A 19,536-nucleotide genomic window follows, 5' to 3' on the forward strand; every position below is an offset into this window, starting at 1 on the left:
CCACAGAGCTGCTAGACCCCATCCCCTGGCCCTGAACAGCTCCTTGGGAGGCGTGGCAGGAGCAGCACCGTGGGAGCCTCGGGAATGCCCCTCTGGGATCCATGGCACACACTACCAGGGGCTGGAATTCCAGTTCCCAGCCAGGAAAAGATGTTCCTGCCCTGGAAGGCAAAGGTCTCAAGAAAGACCCAAAAGCCAAGTGGAGCAAGATCTTACAGTGACATTTCACTGCCACCCTTCATAACTTCAGCCATGGTTGTTGTAGCTCCTAGACTGGGAATTAAATCAGGGCAGGGTCATTGGTGGGAGCTGCCCTGGGTCAGGGGAGTCCCTGAAAGAGAAACAGAGCAGGCAGAGAAATGCAGGAAAGAAAGGAGGACACAAACACAATCAGCTGAGAAGGCGCTCTGAAAACAGAACTAAAACTGACTGAAAATGAATGGAACAGAAATAAATAATTTTGTAACTTTATTTCCTATAAAAACACAATTTCCTCCCTTTCTCACAAACCTTTTCCCAGTGTCATTCAGCAGGGCTGTCAGAAAGTTTTTTGTTCTGAGTGGATGTTCCAGGCTGCAGCCATAAGGAAACAGGGAATGGGGATTTTCCTCTTCCTGGGGAGTTTGACATCCTAAGCTGGGGAGAGGAGAAGGCACGAGAAGAAAAGGGCACCTGGGCTTCATCCTTCCACAGGAAAGAGCGGGGGGAAAAGTCTCTCATCCCTTTTGCAGCTGCTCCCACAGGGATGTGAGGGCTGATCCCAGAGCCCCAAGGGTCAGAGTCAGGGCTGCCCTCAGGGAATGCTCGCCTGGTACTGAGGGGCAGGGTGGGAGCACCTAGATCTTGGAGCACCCAGCTGCCCCCTGTGTTCAGAGGTACCTGAGGAGGGCAGGGACGATTCGTGGGAAATCCTGCAGTGACATCCCCTCAGTCCTGCTCTGGGTGAGCTCAGTCCCAAGGCTTACCCTGATCCTGGTCTCAATCTCCCTCCATGTTTAGACACACTCATAGTTCTGTATTTAATCCCATCCCAGTGCTAGACCTGTCTAGCTCCAGACCCAGTTCCAACCCCAGCCCTAAAGCCTTAACTCCAATCCCAGCTCAAATTCAAATCTCAGCCCCAACTCCAACCCCAGCCACAGTTCCAGCCCCTTCCTAGATCCTCAGACCCTAACCAAATCCCAGGTTTTGCCCTTCCGGGAATTTCGGGATGTCTCTGTCCCTCTGTCCCCGATGATGTTTGGGTGGGGTCACAGCAGGGCTGAGAGGGACAGGGACCCCCCCCAGCCTCCCCAGGTGTGAGAAGGTCAGAGAGCCCCCCCAGCCCCGAGCACCCTCAGCTGGGAGAGGGACACAGAGCCCCTGGTCCCCAGCCCTGCACAGGCATTCCCTGAGGCCAGAGGGATGGAGACCCCCCGAGCATCCCCCAGGGTGAGGGGACAGAGACCCCCGAGCATCCCCTGGGCTGAGAGGGACAGAGGCTGCCCAAGCACCCCCCGGCACAGGGGTGAGAGGGAGGGAGACCCCCCCAGGCATTCCCTTTGGTGATAACAATGGAGAACCCCTGGGGACTGGCCTGGAGTGAGAGGGGCAGGGACACACGCTGGGAAATGCCCTGCAGTGACAGGGCAACCCTCTCCAAGCCCCTCCCAGGCATTCACCAGGGCCTGATGCACAGAGACCCCTCGAGCATCCCCTGGGCACTGGACAAAATAAACTTGGCAGAAATCAAACTTAACCCTACATAAAATACTTTGATGAATATTTGATTTTCCTACAAGTCATATGTGATGAAGATGTGAACAAATCCCAAATATGAATAAACTAACAATAGAAGGAATTCTGTGGCAATTCCAAGTTCAGTTGGTTCTTGCACAGCTCCAGCTCAGCAGCTGGAGGGTTCCAATAAAAGAAAACTGGAAATTTGTCCCAATACAGATTATTAAAAGGGGAAGCTCTGTGTAGCTGTCACAAAGGTGTCAGGGACAAAGAGAATAATTATTCTCACATTTAGCGAAGCCCCCAAGCCTGTGAATTCGGGACTCACTCAGGAATTTAGCTACTTGACCTGGGCTTCTTATGAGACTTTTAGCAGCCTTGTGTTTCTCACCTTGGGCTGAATGAACCTTGTCAGTCTTGCTGCTAACATTTGCTCTCTTACCTTTAGTGATTTTAACAAACTTTTCAAGAAAGGACAACAAAATATTTTCTTTACACTGGCTACCCACGACAGCAACTTTCCTCATCAGTTCTCCCATAAGTTGCTCAGAGGAAGCTGTGTCCAAGTTTCCAAGAGTTCCTCCAAAAAGAACCACAACCTCTTCAGAGGAGGGAACCATGCTGTTGTCCAAGGCACTTGGGGTCAGAGAACAGTGCCTAAACTCACTGTGCCAAAATAATGTTGCAATCTGGTTAAGAAAATTGCTCTGCCCAAATTAAGGTATTAATGAGACCAAATCCAATGTGGATTTTATTGAACAGTAAATCTGAGGTAGAGAGAGATATGGAAAGAAAAGAAAAGAGGGGAGAGCAAGGCAGTGAAAGGGACAGAGACCTCCTCTGGGGCAGGGCAAGTGTGACATTGTCCCCTGTGTATGTGGCCTTCCTGGGGTAGGGGTTTTACACCTGAACCAGTCCAGTCTGGGTAAAGGGGGGTGGTGTTCACCCCCCTGAGCAGGGATTACCCCACTGTTTCAGGTTGCAATGTAAGATGTAACCAAAAGCATGTTTTCCATCACCATCTTCAAAAACTGCTATAAACAGGCCGAGAAGTGTTCTTTATCTCTTCCATGACTCACCCCTCATAACACCCTCCAGGGGCTATCTTCTGTGAATGGGCCATTGAGTGTCACTGCAGGGCTGATAAAATTACATCCTCCCATTGTGGGATGCTCTGCCCATGGGGAGGATCCAGGCATTCCTACCTGGGTATATTCTGAGGCTGCAACACAAGGAGCACCTTGCCTACTGGATTCCCAGAGGACAAGAGCTCCATAACCACCACTGGACTTTCAGAGGAAGACCAGACCCTTCTACAGGATCACTGCTTTGACAGAATCACATTCATCACTCCAACAGGACTGCAGCCACCATTTCATGGGACTGCTGCCACCACCCTGACCAACAGGGTGTCAGGTTATATCCTGACTCTGTCAGCTTAAGGCAGTGTTTCTGTATCATTGCCTTGATCTTAATTTTCTTATTGAATTGTGGTTCTGGTTTAGGTTTTCCCCTGGTTTGCCTTCAATCCAGTATAAAACTCAATGTACTCATCTCTTGTTTTCTTCCCAAAGCAGGATAGCCCATACCCAAACCTTCGCCAGATGGAGGAGGGGGCTGCGAGGAAGAGGAAGATGCCCCAGGACACCCAAGCAAGTGAGGAAAAAATCAGGTCCCCTTTCCCTCTCTCTCCTGCTCCATCTCCCAGACCAGCATGGCCCTCGGCTGCAGGACAACCCCGGTGCCAATGTTGTCCTGTCAGGGATGCACTTAGGGGGATCTCCTTCCCCTTCCCTCTGGCATGGAGGAAAATCCCATCCTCTCCTTGTCCTTCCTCCCCCAGACAAGGAGCTGAGGATGGTGATCGGGGAGAACAAATCCCCACAGCTGAACCTCGTGGAAGAAGTTTTGAGTGACTCCATGGCACAGGAATCCAACGGGGAGGAAAATCCCCGGAGATCCTGCAGGAGGAGGGGGTCCAAAGTAAGCCCCGGGTGCTCTGAGGATGAAAGACCCACCCTGGGCCAGGAAGGTGGACAGAGCTTCAGCCGGAGCTCAAAGCTGATGGTCCATGAGCAGCTTCCTGATGTGGAGAAGCCCTACAAGTGTTTGGAGTGTGGAAAGAGCTTCAGCAAGAGCAACCACCTGGTCAGCCACCAGATGATCCACACTGGGGAATGGCCCTACGAGTGTGGGGAGTGTGGGAAGGGCTTCGTCTACAGATCCACCCTTGTGATCCACCAACGCATCCACACGGGGGAGAGGCCTTACGAGTGTACTGAGTGTAAGAAGAGGTTTCAGACAAGCTCCCATCTTCTCCAGCACCAGCAAATTCACGCAGAGGAGAGGCCCTTCGGCTGTCCTGACTGCGGGAAGCACTTCAAGCAAAACTCCAACCTTGTCAGGCACCAGCGCATCCACACTGGGGAGAGGCCTTATGAGTGTCCCCAGCGTGGGAAGAGGTTTCAGACCAGCTCCAATCTCCTCCTGCATGAGCGGATCCACACAGATGAGAGGCTCTTCCGCTGCCCTGAGTGTGGGAAGGGCTTCAACCGCAACTCCAACCTCATCACCCACCGGCGCATCCACACTGGGGAGAGGCCCTACGAGTGTCCCCAGTGTGGGAAAAGCTTCACCCAGAGCTCTGACTTGACCAAACACCAACGGAGGCACCGGTAAGGGAAGCCCTGTCACTGCCCCAACTGCAGGAAGAGCTTCGTGCCCTGCTCCAGCTTCATTCCCCATTGGAGGTCCTACGTTGGGAAGAGCCCTGATGATCCATGGTGCCTGTTATCCATGCTGGGAAAACACCTGTGCCTTTTGTTGCCCCTGCCAATGACATGATGTGGGATTGAAGAACATGAGGGTCTAGCCATGGCCATGACATTACATTCACTGCCACCTCAGGTCATTGCCAGGGACAGAAAAGGGACTCACTCTCTCTCTCTCCCTGAGGAGAAGGGTGCCCTTTCTGGGCAGGGGAAATGCGTTGGCAGGAAGAGCCAGCTGTTGTTTTTTTCCTGTAAATAGTTTTACTTACCCTTCTGTTATCAATATTGTTTCTGTTCCTGTTTGTTGCTTATTTCATTGCTGTTCCAAATAAATTGTTCTTATCCCAGCCCGGGATCTTTGCCTTTTGTTCTTTCAATGGGAGGCGGGAGGGCAGCAGGGGCAGTGCAGTTTTAGAGGGAGCAGGAAATTGGGGAATCCCATTCCTGAACCCTGGCCCATGGAAACCGAGCATCCCAGCTGGTTCCAGCCCTGGTGGCCATGGCAACAGCCTTGGGAGCAGGGCCCTGGCTGGGGCTGTGGGAACCTCTTCCCTCTGGTGTCCAGGGACAGGAGTGGAGGGAACGGCTGCAGCTGAGTCGGGGCAGGCTGAGGTTGGATGTCAGGGAAAGGTTTTTGCCCAGAGGCTGCTGGGGCCCTGCCCAGGCTCCCCAGGGTCAGCTGCCAGCTCCAGGGCTCTCTGAGCTCCAGCAGCTTTTGGACAGCGCTGCCAGGCCCAGGCTGGCATTGTTGGGGTGTCCTGTGCAGGGCCAGCAGTTGGACTCAAGGATCCTGATGGGTCCCTCCTAGCTCAGCCAATTCTGTGGTTCTGGGATCCCATGACCCTGGGGATGGGACTGTAAATGGTTGCCATGGCAACAGGCTCTGTCTGCAGGTCTGAGGTGGTGTCCATGGCAACCACCCCTGGCATGGGGTCTCCATGGAGCTGCCAAGGGACTGAACATAGCAACAGGGGGCTGGTGATGGTTGCCGTGGAAATGCTAAGGATCAGATTTGTCACAGGCCCTCAGAGGGGTTCCATGGGGATTTTCCAAGAGTCTCCAGGCTGTTCAAGAGCTGGAATGTCACAGGCAGAGACAGGGGCTCCATGGAGACCTCCCAGGGCTTTCTGGGGATGGTAAAGAGCCGTGTGGTCTGGGGCAGTCACAGCCATTCCATGGTGACATCCCAGGGGACCTTGGGCTGCAAAGGCACCGATCTATCACAGGCACTCACGGGGGCTCCACGGTGACATCCCAGGAGTCCCCAGGCTGCCAAAGAGCCGGGATGTCCCAGACACTCACAGGGGTTCCTGTCATGGGCACAGTGGGAGCTTCAAGCAAATGCTTTTTTTCTTTTTTGGAGAAACTCCTGCTGAGACGTGATGTGGAGAAATTATATCCAACAACCACCATGGATCCTCAAACCCCTGCAAGACCCCATGAGTTCTAAAATTTCTTCTAAAAGGGAAGATTGGGAACTCCAAAATTTTTCAAAGGTGTAAAAGATCAGACAGATGGAATTGAACTTTAAAGCAATTTGACCCACAGGATTAATGATAGAATACCACATATATTTATATAAATACAGCTGTGATTGATTCTGATCATGATTAGACAGGAAGATCCTAACCAGTCTTATTTACTTCATAGTACAGGAGCTATAACAATTATTAGAATATTCTGCTCTAGGAAGCAATTTTGAAGTCAACAGGGCATTGCTGGAGTTGTTGGAGCCCATTGCAGGCAGAGCCTCCTGCTCCAGCACGAACTGCCTTTCCTGTGCCATGAGCAGGGCAGGTCTCGCTGCAGGAAAAGCCCCAGGCCAGCCCCAGCACAGGGAAGGCCTCGGGCACAAGGGCAGAGTGCCGTGCTGGCAGCTGTGCCAGGGAGAGCCTGGGGCACCAAAGGCACCTTGGCAGCAGCAGCTGCTTGCAGGGCATGGCCAGAAGCCTCCCTTGGCAACCCGGCCTGGTGGCCACCACCGCAGAGCTGCTGCCTCAGGGCTCCTTTCTGGCTGGGCTCTGAAAAGCCACTTGTGCTCCAGGAGTCTGACTGGGAAGCCATTGGCCCCAGCACCTTGGAGACAAGATATTCATGACAAAACTCTTCATGGCAGCAGAGACAAGGCAGGGGCAGAGGAAAGGGGAGAGCCAGGCCCAGGGACAGGGCTGCCATGGTGATGGCTGTGAGGTCACTGCCCCTGCAGCAGCCTGGCTGCCCTCAGCAGACATTCTGGCCAGAAGCATTGTGAGGGCACCCAGCACATCAGAGAACCCACACAACAGGAATTCCATCCTTGGGGATGAGAGGGTTTCACTGGGTCAGGTTGCACAAAGCTCCTGCTCTTGAAGTATTCCTGGGATGGGGCATCCACTTCTCTGGAAATACACTTGCAGTTTTGTGGCTATCTCATAACTGTAAAATATTTCCTCCTTCTGACAAACGTAAATCTACCCTCATTCAGTTTAAAGATATTGACCCTTGTTCTGTTGCTGCAAGATTTGGGAGAAAATAATTTTGACCACAATTTTTCCATTTTCACAAATCTTGGAGAGGACACAAACTCCACCAAGATGGGGTTTGAGGCCTCATCACATAACCAGGATGCAGAGGCTGATGCCTCTGGACTCAGTTGTGTGCAGACTGAGGGCAGAACAGGGGTAGCCTGAGAGGGATTGAAGGGTAGTTCCACAGATGCTGAAGTTTTTCTTCATTGTACAAAACAGCCAGAGAAAGAAATAATGGCCCCAAGGCTGTGGAGTGCCCCTGCCCCAGGAGGCAAGGGTTCTACCCAGACAGACAACATCTGGCGAGGGGAATGATTTAAAGAAGATTCCACCCTTCTACCCTGTGGGGCGTGCCCCTGCAAGCCCAGGAAAAGACTCTTCACCCCATCTGGTCATATAAGGAATGGCCCAGAATGTTCTTCCTTTTCTGTACCCCCATTGGTTTAAATTCTACTGCAGTGTCCCCACCTTAGATTTTCCATTGTTTGTCCTCCTCGATGCACCCCTTTGCTGTCCCCTGCTCCTCTTACTGTTGGACCCTGACCCTAAACTCCACCCCTAAACCCATGGCCCTACTCACTCATTTCTTCTCTTGGTCCCTGTCGCAATAAAGGATCCTTGGTTTTGCTAAACCAGGACCCATCCTGTTCCCTTCCTTTCCCTGTTGGTCATTGGTGCCTGCCTGAGGTCTGAGGCTCTGAGGCCTGGGGGAGTTTTTGTGCCCCTCGCTGCAGCAGAATGCAACACAAGGGCAGCTGGGGAGGCCCAGACTGGAGACCAGGAAAAAGGAATTCCTCTGTCAGGGCAGGGCTATGATGTAGCACATCCCCCAGCAGGAGCCTGGAGCAGCCCAAGGCTTTGTGTGGGCAGGCAGAGGCAGGCAGGAGGCAGAGCTGTCAGCAAAGGAAGGGGCCAGCCAGGTGGGGCAGCCGGGGGATGACGACAGCCTGCAGGGACAGAGGCACAGGGCAGGGACACCGTAGGAGAGCCTGGGCTGCACAGGGCACAGGGATGGGCAGCAGCTGCAAGGCCCTGACAGAACCAACTCCTGCAGCACTTTGGCCATGGCTGCTGGGCCTGGGGCCATGAGGGAACAGGTGACCCTTGCAGGCCTGGGGCCTCATTGCCTCCTTGTCCCTGCTCAGCAGCCTGGCAGGGGCCACCCCACGGTCCTGCCCTTGGCATTGCACATCCCCACATCCCAGTGCCCATCCCGGGAAGAGCTCTGAGCAATGAGGGAGGGACAGGATCTGCCTTGCCAGGGGCTGGGGCTCAGGCCGTGGCCCTTTGCATTCCTGAAACACATCCAGGTTTGCTCAGCACCAGAGACACCTTGGCCTTGCTTGTCCCCACCTGTCATCACTGCCTCCAGTGTTCTGCTCTAGCTGGAACCTGGGGATATATTGCCAGTCTTGTCCCTCAGAAGAATCTATTTTATGTATGAGAAACTTCAGTGTTTCAACCACACTTTGAATTCTTGAGAAGTTCTTTGAGCGCATTCTGAGGGACTGAGTCTGATGCAAAGAGCACCAAAGCCCCAGAGGGTGATTAAAGTCCTTGTGCTGTGTCTGTGCTGCTGAGCTGGGCCGGGCTCCTGGCACAGAGGTAGCTCCTGGCAAGGGCAGTGCTGCAGAGAGACAGCTCTGGCCAGGAGCAGCTCCTGTGCACAGCCCAGCAGGGCTGGGGCACTGCCAGGGCACCTCAGGGACACGAGCAGGGCACAGACAGAGCTCACAGGGGCTCAGCACTGGCAGGGGCTGTGGCATGTCCCAGAGGGGGCTGTTTCACAGCAGCACCTTTGTGGCTGTGTCAGAGAGGCACAGAGCATCTGTGATGCCAGTAAGGGGCTGTGTGACAGCACAGAGTGGGCTGTGTGAGGTCACAGATTGGGCAATGACATCACAGAGAGTTTGTTGCGTGAGGTCACTGAGAAGCTACACCATCATAGAGGGGAATCTGTGACATCCCAGAGCAGGCTGTGGCATCATGGCATGGCTGTATGACATCATAGAGCTGGCTGTGAGGTCAAAATGTGTGCTGTGACATTACAGAGTGGCAGTATGACATTACAGAGAGGGTTTTGTGACATCACTGAGGAGGTTGTGACATCACAGAGCTCCCTGTGACATCATAGAGTAGATAGTGAGGCCAGAGAGGAGATCCTGCCATCATAGAGGGCAGCCCAGTGAAATTAGAGAGTGGGTTGTGACATCAGTGGGTGGCTGTATAACATCATAGAGCCGGCTGTGACATCACAGAACAGACAGTGACATCACAGGGTGACTTTGTGATATCACAGAGTCTTCTGTGATATCACAGTGCAGCTGAATGACATTCCAGGATGACATCCAAGAGTTGGTTCTGACACATCATAAGGGTGCTGTGTGACATCCCAAAGTGGGCTGTGACATCACAACAATGCTGTGTGACATCACAGGAGGCTTTGTGCCATCACAGAGGACTGTGTGACATCCCAGGGGCTGTGTGAGGTCACTGGGGAGGTCACTCTGCCTTGGCCCCCCTCACAGTTCCCCCCAGAGCAGTCCAACCCTGCTCGTGCACAGCGGGGTCCCCTGTCCCCACAGGCCCCTCCTGCCCCCGGTGCTGCAGCCTCCCCCAGAGGATGTTCCACGAGATCGACCCCAGAGCTTGACATGGGGATGAGGGGCCAGGGCCCTGGGGGTGGGAAAGGGGGACAGGGACCCCCGGCAGCATCCCTGTGTGCCCCAGGGCCCCGAGCCTCGGCCAGGGCTCCTTTACCCTGTTACGAACGAGGACTTGAGAGCACTGAAAAAATCCCCAGCAAGGGAGCAGCAAAAAGCAGATTTTATATTGAGGGACAGCAGCACAGAGTTCCTTGGCAAGAGTCACTCTGCTCCTGACTGGACACTTCAGGCACACCAAAGAAACAAAGCAACAACAAAACCAAACAGAATCCAGGCAATCAAACCAGAAATGAACTGAGAACTGTCCCTCTGTGTGTGTGTATGACATGAGGACAGTGAGGGCAAGGATAAAAGGAACACGGCCCAAAAGATTAACAGAGCTCAAACTTAACAGAACTGGACTGATACCTTAACCTTAACTGATAACATAAACATCAAAGTTTAGCAAAACAACAGCACTTAACAGTATTTAACCCAACTTATACGCTATGACTTAGCAACTTAACAGAGGAATAACACTTAACAGTATTTAACTTAGCTAATAACTTAAATTAAACTTAACAACTTAGCAAAAGCACAACTCTTAGCGGCATTTAACTTTGCTTAGACCTGATAACCTAACCTCACTTACAGCTCTGACTGACTTAGCTATCCAAGGCACTCAGACCCCACAGAGAGCAGCATTTCTGCCACATTTCCCCAGCACAGGCACTCCTGTGTGCACACAGACACAAAGAGTCAGTGCAAGGCACCTGGGAGAAATTCCCCTGAGGGCAGGGAATGCTCACTGCTGATGCTTTGGCATCTCCCCAGCGGGCAAAGGGCTGAGCCTGGAGGAGTGGGGGGATCGGCCCAGGCTCTGTGGTTGTTTGGGATTCCCGAGTGCAGCAAACGGGAGAGTTCCCGGCTGGGAGAGGCCCCACTCAGAGGGAGTCGCTGGCCCAGGGGAGCTCCAAGGGCTCCTTTTGGAGTGCTGTTTGCAGGGCCCCACGAGAGGGGCTTCAGTCCCAGCAATGGTTCATCCTGGCCACACTTGGCATCAGCAGCTTTCTCTGGCAGTGTGAGAACAGGGATGTTGTGCCACTGAGGGAACAGAAACAGTTCCCAGGGCTGCTCCTAAAGGAAGCAGGAGCTGTTTGGGCAGCAGCAGTGCCTGGAGCAGAGAGTGTTTGTGATGAGCTGCAGAGGAGCTGAGCCCAGGGGCTGTTGGCCAAGGCCAAGGCCCAAGGAGCATTTCTCAGCTGGCAGGGCGGCCTGAGAAGGGGAGGGGGGAATGCAGCAGCACAGGGCCATGGAACCAAGGGAGCCTTCTGACACTGTGGGGCCTTGTGAGACCAAGGGACCCTTGTGACACTGTGGGGCCGTGTGAGACCAAGGGGCCATTGTGACACTGTGGGGCCCTGTGGGACCAAGGGACCCTTGTGACACTGTGGGGCATCATGGAATCATGGAGAGCACTGTGACATTGCTGGGCCTCATGGAACCAAGGGGACTGTACTGACACTTTGTGGCTCCATGGAATGAAGGGATCATTGTGACACTGAGAGGCTCCATCAAACCAAGGGTTCATTGTGACACCGCGGGGCCTCATGGAACCATGGAGACCATTGTGACACTTTGGAGTGTCATGGAACCAGGGGACCAATTTGACATGCGAGACCCCATGGAGCCAAAAGTCCATTGTGACATTGCAGGGCTTCATGGAACCATGGAGACACCATAAGGACACTTAACAGTCTCATGGAACCACGGGGCCATTGTGACACTGAGGGGCACCTTGGAATCACAGAGACCATTGCTACATGGAGGGGACTTACGGAATCATGGAGACCATTTTGACACTATAAGGCCCCATGGAATAAGCAAAGCATTGTGACACTGTGAGGCCTCATGGAACCAGTGAGACCATTGTGACCCTGGGGGTCCCCACAGAACTAAGAGGACCATTGTGATATTGTGGGGTTTGGTAAAACCAAGAGGCCTTTGTGACACTGCAGGACTGCATGGAACCAAAGGTCCATTGTGACACTGCAGGAACTCATGTCATCAGTGATCCATTGTGACACTGGGGAACCAAAGGAGAGACCATTGTGACACTGCAGGGCTGCATGGAACCAAAGCTCCAGGGTGACACAGAGGGGCCTCCTGTAATCAGTGGTCTATTGTGACACTGTGGAGGCAAAGGAGACCATTGTGACACAGCAAATCCCCAGGGTCCAAAGGTCCATTGTGACACTGCAAGGCCTCATGGAATCCTTGGGACCATTGTGACACTGCAGCGCCCCATAGAACCAAGAGGCCAGTCCTGCTCCTCAGAGACTCCTGGAATGAAGGAAACATGTTTTACACCGTGGTGGCCCGTAGGACCAAGTGGCCATTGTGACACTGTGGAACCAAGGAGAGTATTGCTGCACTGCCAGACCTCGTGGAACCAAGGATCCATTGAGACACTGCCGGGCCTTGGGGGTCCACGGCACCATTGTGACACTGTTGGGCCCAAGGGTCCAACGGGACTTTGTGATACCAAAGGGGCCCCTGGAGCCAAAGGGAAATTGTGACACTGGGAGACCTCATGGAATCTTGGAGACCATTGGGACACTCTGGGACCTCGTGGAACTGTGGTGACACCAAGTTGGCTGGGAGTGTTGATCTGCTGGAGGGTAGGAGGGCTCTGCACAGGGCCCTGGACAGGCTGGATCCAGGGCCCAAATCCAACAAGGTCAGGTTTAACAAATCCAAGTGCCGGGTCGTGCACTTTGGCCACAACAACCCCTGCAGCACTACAGGCTGGGGACAGAGTGGCTGGACAGGAGCCAGGCAGAAAGGGACCTGCAGGGACTGATGGACAGCAGGCTGGACATGAGGCAGCAGTGTGCCCAGGTGGCCAAGAAGGCCATTGAATCGTGGCCTGGATCAGGAATGGTGTGCAGGAGCAGGGCAGTGATTCTCCCCTGTGCTCAGCACTGGTTGGCCAGCACCTTGAGTGCTGTGTCCTGTTCTGGGGCCCCCAATTTAGGAAGGACATGGAGGGGCTGGAGTGTGTCCAGAGATGGGCAACAAGGCTGGTGACGGGTCTGGAAGACAAGTCCTGTAAGGAGCAGCTGAGGGAGCTGGGGTTGTTTATCCTGGAGAAGAGGAGGCTAATGGGAGAAAAGGTGATGTCAGGGGAGAGCTTCGACTTGATGAGCTACATGGCCTGTTCCACCCTCGCTGATTCTGGGATTCTCTGAAAGCATCCTTGGAGCAGTTGCAGGATGAGCCCTGGGCCTCCTCTTGAGGAGCTCCAGCAGGCCAGGTCCCTCAGTTTCTCCTGCCAGGCCCAAAGCCCATCCTGTCAGTCCTGCAGAGCCTCTGCAGCTCCTCCTCATTGCCCAGAACAGGGAGCCCCACAGGCAGACACAGCAGCCCAAATGTGCCCACCCTGGCCTGTGGTGCCTCTGGCAAGGGAGCAGCACGAGGCACTGCAAGAGCCTGCAGACAATTCCTGCAGCACTTGTAGGATGATCCTGCTCCCCAGAGAACATTCCCATGGTGCCAAGTGAGGAACTGTAAGGGCGAGTGGGGCCAGAGAGGAAAGGGCAAACAGGGATGGGCTGTTTGCAGGGGAGGGAAACGGGGGTGGGCAATAGGAAGAAATGTGAACCAGGGGAGAGGAAAGAAATCAAAGGGGAAGCCAAGAAAATGGTCAGGGCAGTATGGAGGTGGCTGCCAGGCAGCCCTGGCTCTGAGCAACAACATCTGCAGTGGGACAGGAAACTCCCAGCTGATGGGAACAAACTTTCTGGCTGACTATAGAGGCCAGGACAAAGCTGAGTGGTTTCCCTGATGTCCCCCATGCCCTTGCTGGCCCCAGGGGCTGATGGCATTTGTGCTCCCTCAGGTTCATGTCCCCACACCAACAGCATGGGGGTGCTCCCCCTGCTCTGTGCAGTGCAAACAGGGGCTCCTGAGCCAGTGCTGCCGTGTCTGTGCCTGCAAGGATGGGGCACCTGTGTGAGCTGGGAGAGAGGCCAGGGCTGCAGAGGGGGAATGTTTTTGGCAGCTCCATGAGGACGCTCTGGGACACTGCCCTGGTCTGTCCAGGGTTCTGGAGATGGATCAGCCCCTGCTCTGCTGCTCCTTCCCATCTCCCCCAGGGCCCTTGCAGAGCACCAGCCATGCTGTTTGCCCCTGACTGCCCATGGCCACCCTGGGGCTGCTCATGGGGGTTTTCTGTGTTGAGCATTGGCCTGGGTGTGTTCTTGAGAGAGCCTGGGCAAGGAGCCTGGAGCCCTCAGGGCCTGGCCTGAGGTGCCAGCCCTGCCCCAGCAGTGCCCATGGCCTGTCCCTGCTGCAGCCCCGGCACTGCCACCCCAGGACTGTACCCGGCTCCGAGAGCACTCAGGGCCTACACCAACACCAGGGCCACCAGGGCAGCAGGGCAGGGCCACGGCAGCAGCACTGGAAACACCAAGTGCTGCTGCTGCTGGGCACAGCTGCTGTGCCAGCACTGATCTGCCCCAGCTCTGCACACAGACATTGCTGCTGCAGCTCCAGAGAAGGCAACAAAAGGGCATCTCTGCAGAAAACGTTGCTGGGACATCATTTAGTTCCTTTAAAGCCATTGAGAGCACAGTCCCTCATTGACACAGTCTGTGGTCACAGGGAAAGTGGAGCGAAACAAAATGAGAAATGGTAGAAAAAGTGGTTTTTATTTGTGGACAATATAATAAAACTAAATCAAAGGAAACAAACATCCAAAATGAAACCAACAAGAAGTATCAAAGATGGTTTTTATCACAATTGATTTGCAGAAATTTTCTGGCAGTTTAATGTTTGTGAAACCATCCAGTGATCAGTGTCCACACTGCAGCCTTGAGCTCCTGGTTCCTCAGGCTGTAGATGAGGGGGTTCAGGGCTGGAGGCACCACCGAGTACAGAACTGACAGGGCCAGATCCAGGGATGGGGAGGACATGGAGGGGGGCTTCAGGTGAGCAAATGTGCCAGTGCTGAGGAACAGGGAGATCACAGCCAGGTGAGGGAGGCAGGTGGAAAAGGCTTTGTGCCGTCCCTGCTCAGAGGGGATCCTCAGCACAGCCCTGAAGATCGGCACATAGGAGAAAATAATGAACAGAAAGCAGCCAAATGATAAGCAGATGGAACACACAAGAAGCCCCAGTTCCCTGAGTTTTGAGTGTGAGCAGGAGAGCTTGAGAATTGCGGGGATTTCACAGAAGAACTGGCCCAGGGCATTGCCCTGGCACAGGGGCAGAGAAAATGTATTGGCTGTTTGCAGAAGAGCATTAAGAAAGGCACTGGCCCAGGCAGCTGCTGCCATGTGGGCACAAGCTCTGCTGCCCAGGAGGGTCCCGTAGTGCAGGGGTTTGCAGATGGACACATAGCGGTCGTAGCACATAGTAGTCAGGAAAAAATACTCTGCTCCCATGAAGAAGATCAGCAGAAAAACCTGAGAAGCACATCCTTTGTAGGAGATGTTCCTGTTGTCCCAGAGGGCATTGTGCATGGCTTTGGGGACAGTGGTGCAGATGGAGCCCAGGTCAGTGAGGGCCAGGTTGAGAAGGAAGAAAAACATGGGGGTGTGCAGGTGGTGGCTGCAGGCTATGGCACTGATGATGAGGCCGTTGCCCAGGAGGGCAGCCAGGGAGATGCCCAGCAAGAGGCAGAAGTGCAGGAGCTGCAGCTGCCGCGTGTCTGCCAATACCAGCAGGAGGAAGTGGCTGATGGAGCTGCTGTTGGACATTTGCTGTGGCTGGACATGGGATCCTGTTCATGGAGAAAGGACAGTGACAAGTCAGGAGAGGCTGCTTTGAGCCAAACCTGGGCCATTCTCTGCAGACTGTCCTGCTGGGACTCATCCAGCCTTGTTCCTGCTCTGGGAAAACCTTCATCCAGGTCCCTGCCTGAGCTCCCGTTGTGCTGGCTGAGTGTGCCTGGGGAAGCCAGGCCTGTGTGTGGGGGCTCTTGAGGAGCCATCCCTGCCCCACTGCCCTGGGTTTGTGGCCCTGGGGCAGGGGGACAAGGCTGGATATTTAGGATTTGTCAGGGGAATCAGTCCTACTGCAGAAAGGCTTGGTAGCATCTGCACTCCCAGTTCTAAAGGATGGCAGGAGTTGATTTAAAGATTGTTTTCCCACTGACACATCATTCCTTGCTCTCTGAGGTCAGAAATCCCCAGCATTTCTGGTGCACTCAGAGCTTGCCACTGAGAGATGGGAGAGGAAAAGGATTCCCTGTGGCTGAGGGAAGGTGAGGGGCTGGATGGGCTTGTTCCCAGCTGCCCTGGCTCTGCACCTTTGCTGCAATCAGAGCACAATCACACTCCTGGGTCACCCTGGGATACTCCAAGAGGTTGGAACTCCAAGAGATCCAGGCACAGATTTGCATCCAGGAGGGCAGGTCAGAGCTTGGAAGGGCACAGCAAGGGGATCCCTGGGTGTGCCCATGATGGGATCTCAGGGAGGGGGCTCAGCTCATTCCCCCTTCCCATGGACTGCTTTGCCCACAGCCCCACAGGGCTGCCAGGAAGCTTGGACATCCATTCCCATGGACACACCCATGCCTGGCAGGAATGCCAAGGGCAGTGCCTGACTCAGCTGCTGCAAATGCCAGAGCCTCCCTGAGAGCACCAGATAACAGTGACAATATCAGGGAAGTGCAGAAACAAGAGAAGATGTTGTAGTGCTGTGCCTGAGAGGGCAGGGCAGAGACAGCCGGGCACTCAGGACAGTGTTCCCGTACCCAGCTGTTCCCGGCACCTCCCACACACCAACAGTGCCCTCCTGCCCCCTGCACTGCTCTCTTCAGCCCCCTCACCTTCCCTGAGCATCTCCCTGGGCCTGGACATTCCCTCCTGAGAGGAGCCTTGTCTCTGCCAGCACTCACAGAGCCCATCCCACCCTGTGTGCACTGGCCCCAGCCCTACAGAAACCTGCAGGGCCCTGGTGGGGCCAGGCTCTGTGTGCAGGTGGGCAAGGGCAGCTCAGGAGAGCCCTGCTGGGCCCTGCAAAGATGCTGCTGCTGCTGTCCAGGGCTGAGGAGTGGCTGAGGGCCCTTTGGGAGGCTCCCAGCAGGGAGACTGACCACCCAAAGTTACAGTTCTGGAGTCTCTGTAAATGTTCAAACATTCCCTTGGATAATCCTGTGTGTCCCTTTCAACTCAGAGTGTTCTGTGATTCTGGGATTACAGTTCCTGTTCTGCTTCTCTCATCCCCCTGTTGCCTATAATGCAAATAAAAAAAAAAAAATCCTTGCATCAGTGTTAGAACAGTAAAGGAAAAAACATTAATTGGAAGCTTCCAGGTGTCCCAGTGGGGGTGGAGCACACCCGGCCCCTGATTTCAACAATTGACTAAGGTTAATAAATTAAGATATCTAACAGGAACATCCAATAAGAGATTCAGTTTCCCCAGTTACACACCCCTGGGTCAACCCATTGGAGCAGGTTCAAGAGCTTCTTTGCCTTCCCTTTTTGTTGCAACTGCTCACATTCTGGTCAATTAAAAAAATGTTCTTGTAGGTTCTCTTCCTGATAATAAGACTATTTAATAATAGGACTGATAATAAGACAGTATTTCAGGTATGTATTTAGACAGTGACCTGGTTTGAAAAGGAAGTGAGTTTTTTTGGAGAAAGACCATGAGAGACAGTCAGCTTATTGTTCTAAAATCTAAGAGAAAGGTTAGGAAACATACTAGAGTTAATTAAGGGTTATATATATGGAAATATATAATAGTAGTTTAATGGAGTTTATAAAGAGTTTAATAGAGTTAAGTAAGGACTATATTTTTACAACTATATAATAGTAATTTGTAGAGCTTTGAAGATATAAAAATGTATAAAATGCAAAAATCTTTTGCCATCACCCCAACTTTCCCTCCTTCTCCAAGCAGGAAATTGAAATCACTCTCAGGAAAGCTCCTGATCTTTCCAGCAATCCCAAGCTTACCTTCTATGGGAAGTGTCCTTTGGAGCTGTGCCCAGGCTGGTGTGGAGCTGGGAGCAGCCCTGTGCCACCCAGCCCCTCTCAGCAGCAGCACCTGCCCTGCTCAGGGTGGCTCCTTCCCCTCACAGCTTCTCCCCAGCGCTAGGAGCAGCTCCCTAGGATGGCTGAGAGCTTTCCCTGGCAGGCAGCAGAGTCCCTGCCCCAGCACAACGCCCTGGGCTGCAGGACCCTGCTCTGCAGGACAGCCCTAGGCACCCCTGGCTGCAGCCCTGGCTGCTCAGCCCTGCAGCAGAGCCTGGCAACAGGAGCTGCCTTGGGCTGTGCCTCGGCTGGGGCAGCAGGGAAAGCCAACCCTGCCCTAGAGCCACAGCCCTGCCCTGGAGCAGCTCTGAGAGTCCTCCTGAAAGGTCCTTAAAGCTGTGGGATGTGCCAGCTCCAGGAGATCCCTGCAGGAACTGCAGCTTCTCTCCCCACAGCCAGGGAATGACTGCTTCATACCTGGGATGATTTCTGCTCTGGTGAGCCCTGAGTCAGCTCTGCTCTGTGCTTCAAGCTCAGGCTGAGTTTAACCCCTCTGTGCCCCTGTGCTGTGTTCGGGACGGCTGCAGGCAGTGCCCCAGCCCTGCTGGGCTGTGCACAGGAGCTGCTCCTGGCCAGAGCTGTCTCTCTGCAGCACTGCCCTTGCCAGGAGCTGCCTTTTGCCAGGAGCCCCTGTGCAGGTTTTTCAAAGGACTTTGAGTTTTGCTTTTTGCCTTGGAGTCTTTGAGAGGTTTGTGCAATCATGGCCTCCAATGACCTGCTGTAATTAGTCCCTGGAGAGGCTTTGTCAGCAACAACACTCAGTGGGGCTCATTAATGCTTTAAGGTACTTCATTTATTTTAAGGTACTTGGTGTTTCTCTTTGGATACAGACTCTGTGAGAGGTTTGTGCAATTATGGCCCCAATTATCTGCTTTAACGAGTCCCTGGAGAGCTTTGTACTGACACTCAGTGGGGCTCATTAATACTTTGATATACTACAGGTTTTTAAGGTACTTTGGACTTTCCTTTCTACACTGAGTCTCTGAGAAGTCTTTGTGCCATCCTGTCCTCCAATTCTCTCTTCCAAGGAGTCCATGAGGAGCCTGTGTGTGGGATGGACCTCAGTGGGACCCATTCATGCCTTGAGACACTTTAGGTGTTTCCTCTGTAATGCCGCTGGCTGGGCTACGGGGTGTACTCAGGAGCTGCATTAAAGCTGGATAGCTCAGCTCTGAGGGGGGCTAACTAGCCCAAGCTTTGGCAGCGCACCCAGCTTATGCCTTAGCTAGCCTTTAGTGATATACAGCTCAGTGATTATCAGCTCATGAGTGATTTCAGCTCTTTAGGCTAGCTAGGCTTGGCTGGAGCACCCAGCAGGCACTCGGAAGACCGGGAAAGAGAGGAGAGCGCTGTATGAGGTTCCAAGACGATGTCTTTATTGGTCTTCTTCGTAGCTCTTCCACGGAGTGTCTCGAAGGGTCTCAGGGACAGCGGCTCCAACGAGCCGGGCAGAAACAGGGGTTTATATAGGGTTAGGGAGGATTGAGAATTGTCCAATGGTAAGGGTTAAAGGAAAGTGACCTATAGCTTTACAGAAAGGTAAGCCAGAGTCCGAAAGCAGGAGAGAAGAGCTCCTTTTGTTCAGTCATCCTGACTCAACATCCTGTTTCTGAACGCCAAAGCAAGCTCACAGAGCCTATGCCTGCTACACCTCTGACTTTGACTCTTGGAAGGGTTTGTGCAATCTCCTCTCAGGCCTTGAGGTTCCAGGGCTCAGCTCCAAATGCACCTTGGGGCTCATTAGGATCAAGCAAGTTCTGAGAAACCATGGCTCTGCCTTGATTTTCCTCTGTTCTAGTGCAGTTCATCAGAAATATTTCTGTAGTGGTTTTGGTTTGCCAATTTGAGA

The 19,536-nt window shown here is 53.6% G+C and overlaps 1 protein-coding gene across 1 annotated transcript; it reads right to left on the reverse strand.

Annotated features, from left to right (window-relative positions):
* Positions 1-14,471: 14,471 nt before the first annotated feature.
* LOC311166130 (olfactory receptor 14A16-like) lies at positions 14,472-15,404 on the reverse strand (the record flags this gene model as incomplete). Its single annotated transcript, XM_084227609.1, has 1 exon — positions 14,472-15,404. The coding sequence occupies one exon, from the start codon at positions 15,402-15,404 to the stop codon at positions 14,472-14,474; it is 933 nt and encodes a 310-aa protein (XP_084083735.1).
* Between the last annotated feature and the right edge of the window lie 4,132 nt (positions 15,405-19,536).

Source organism: Fringilla coelebs (assembly GCF_963513975.1).
Source record: "Fringilla coelebs genome assembly, contig: SCAFFOLD_43, whole genome shotgun sequence".
NCBI lineage: Eukaryota > Metazoa > Chordata > Aves > Passeriformes > Fringillidae > Fringilla > Fringilla coelebs.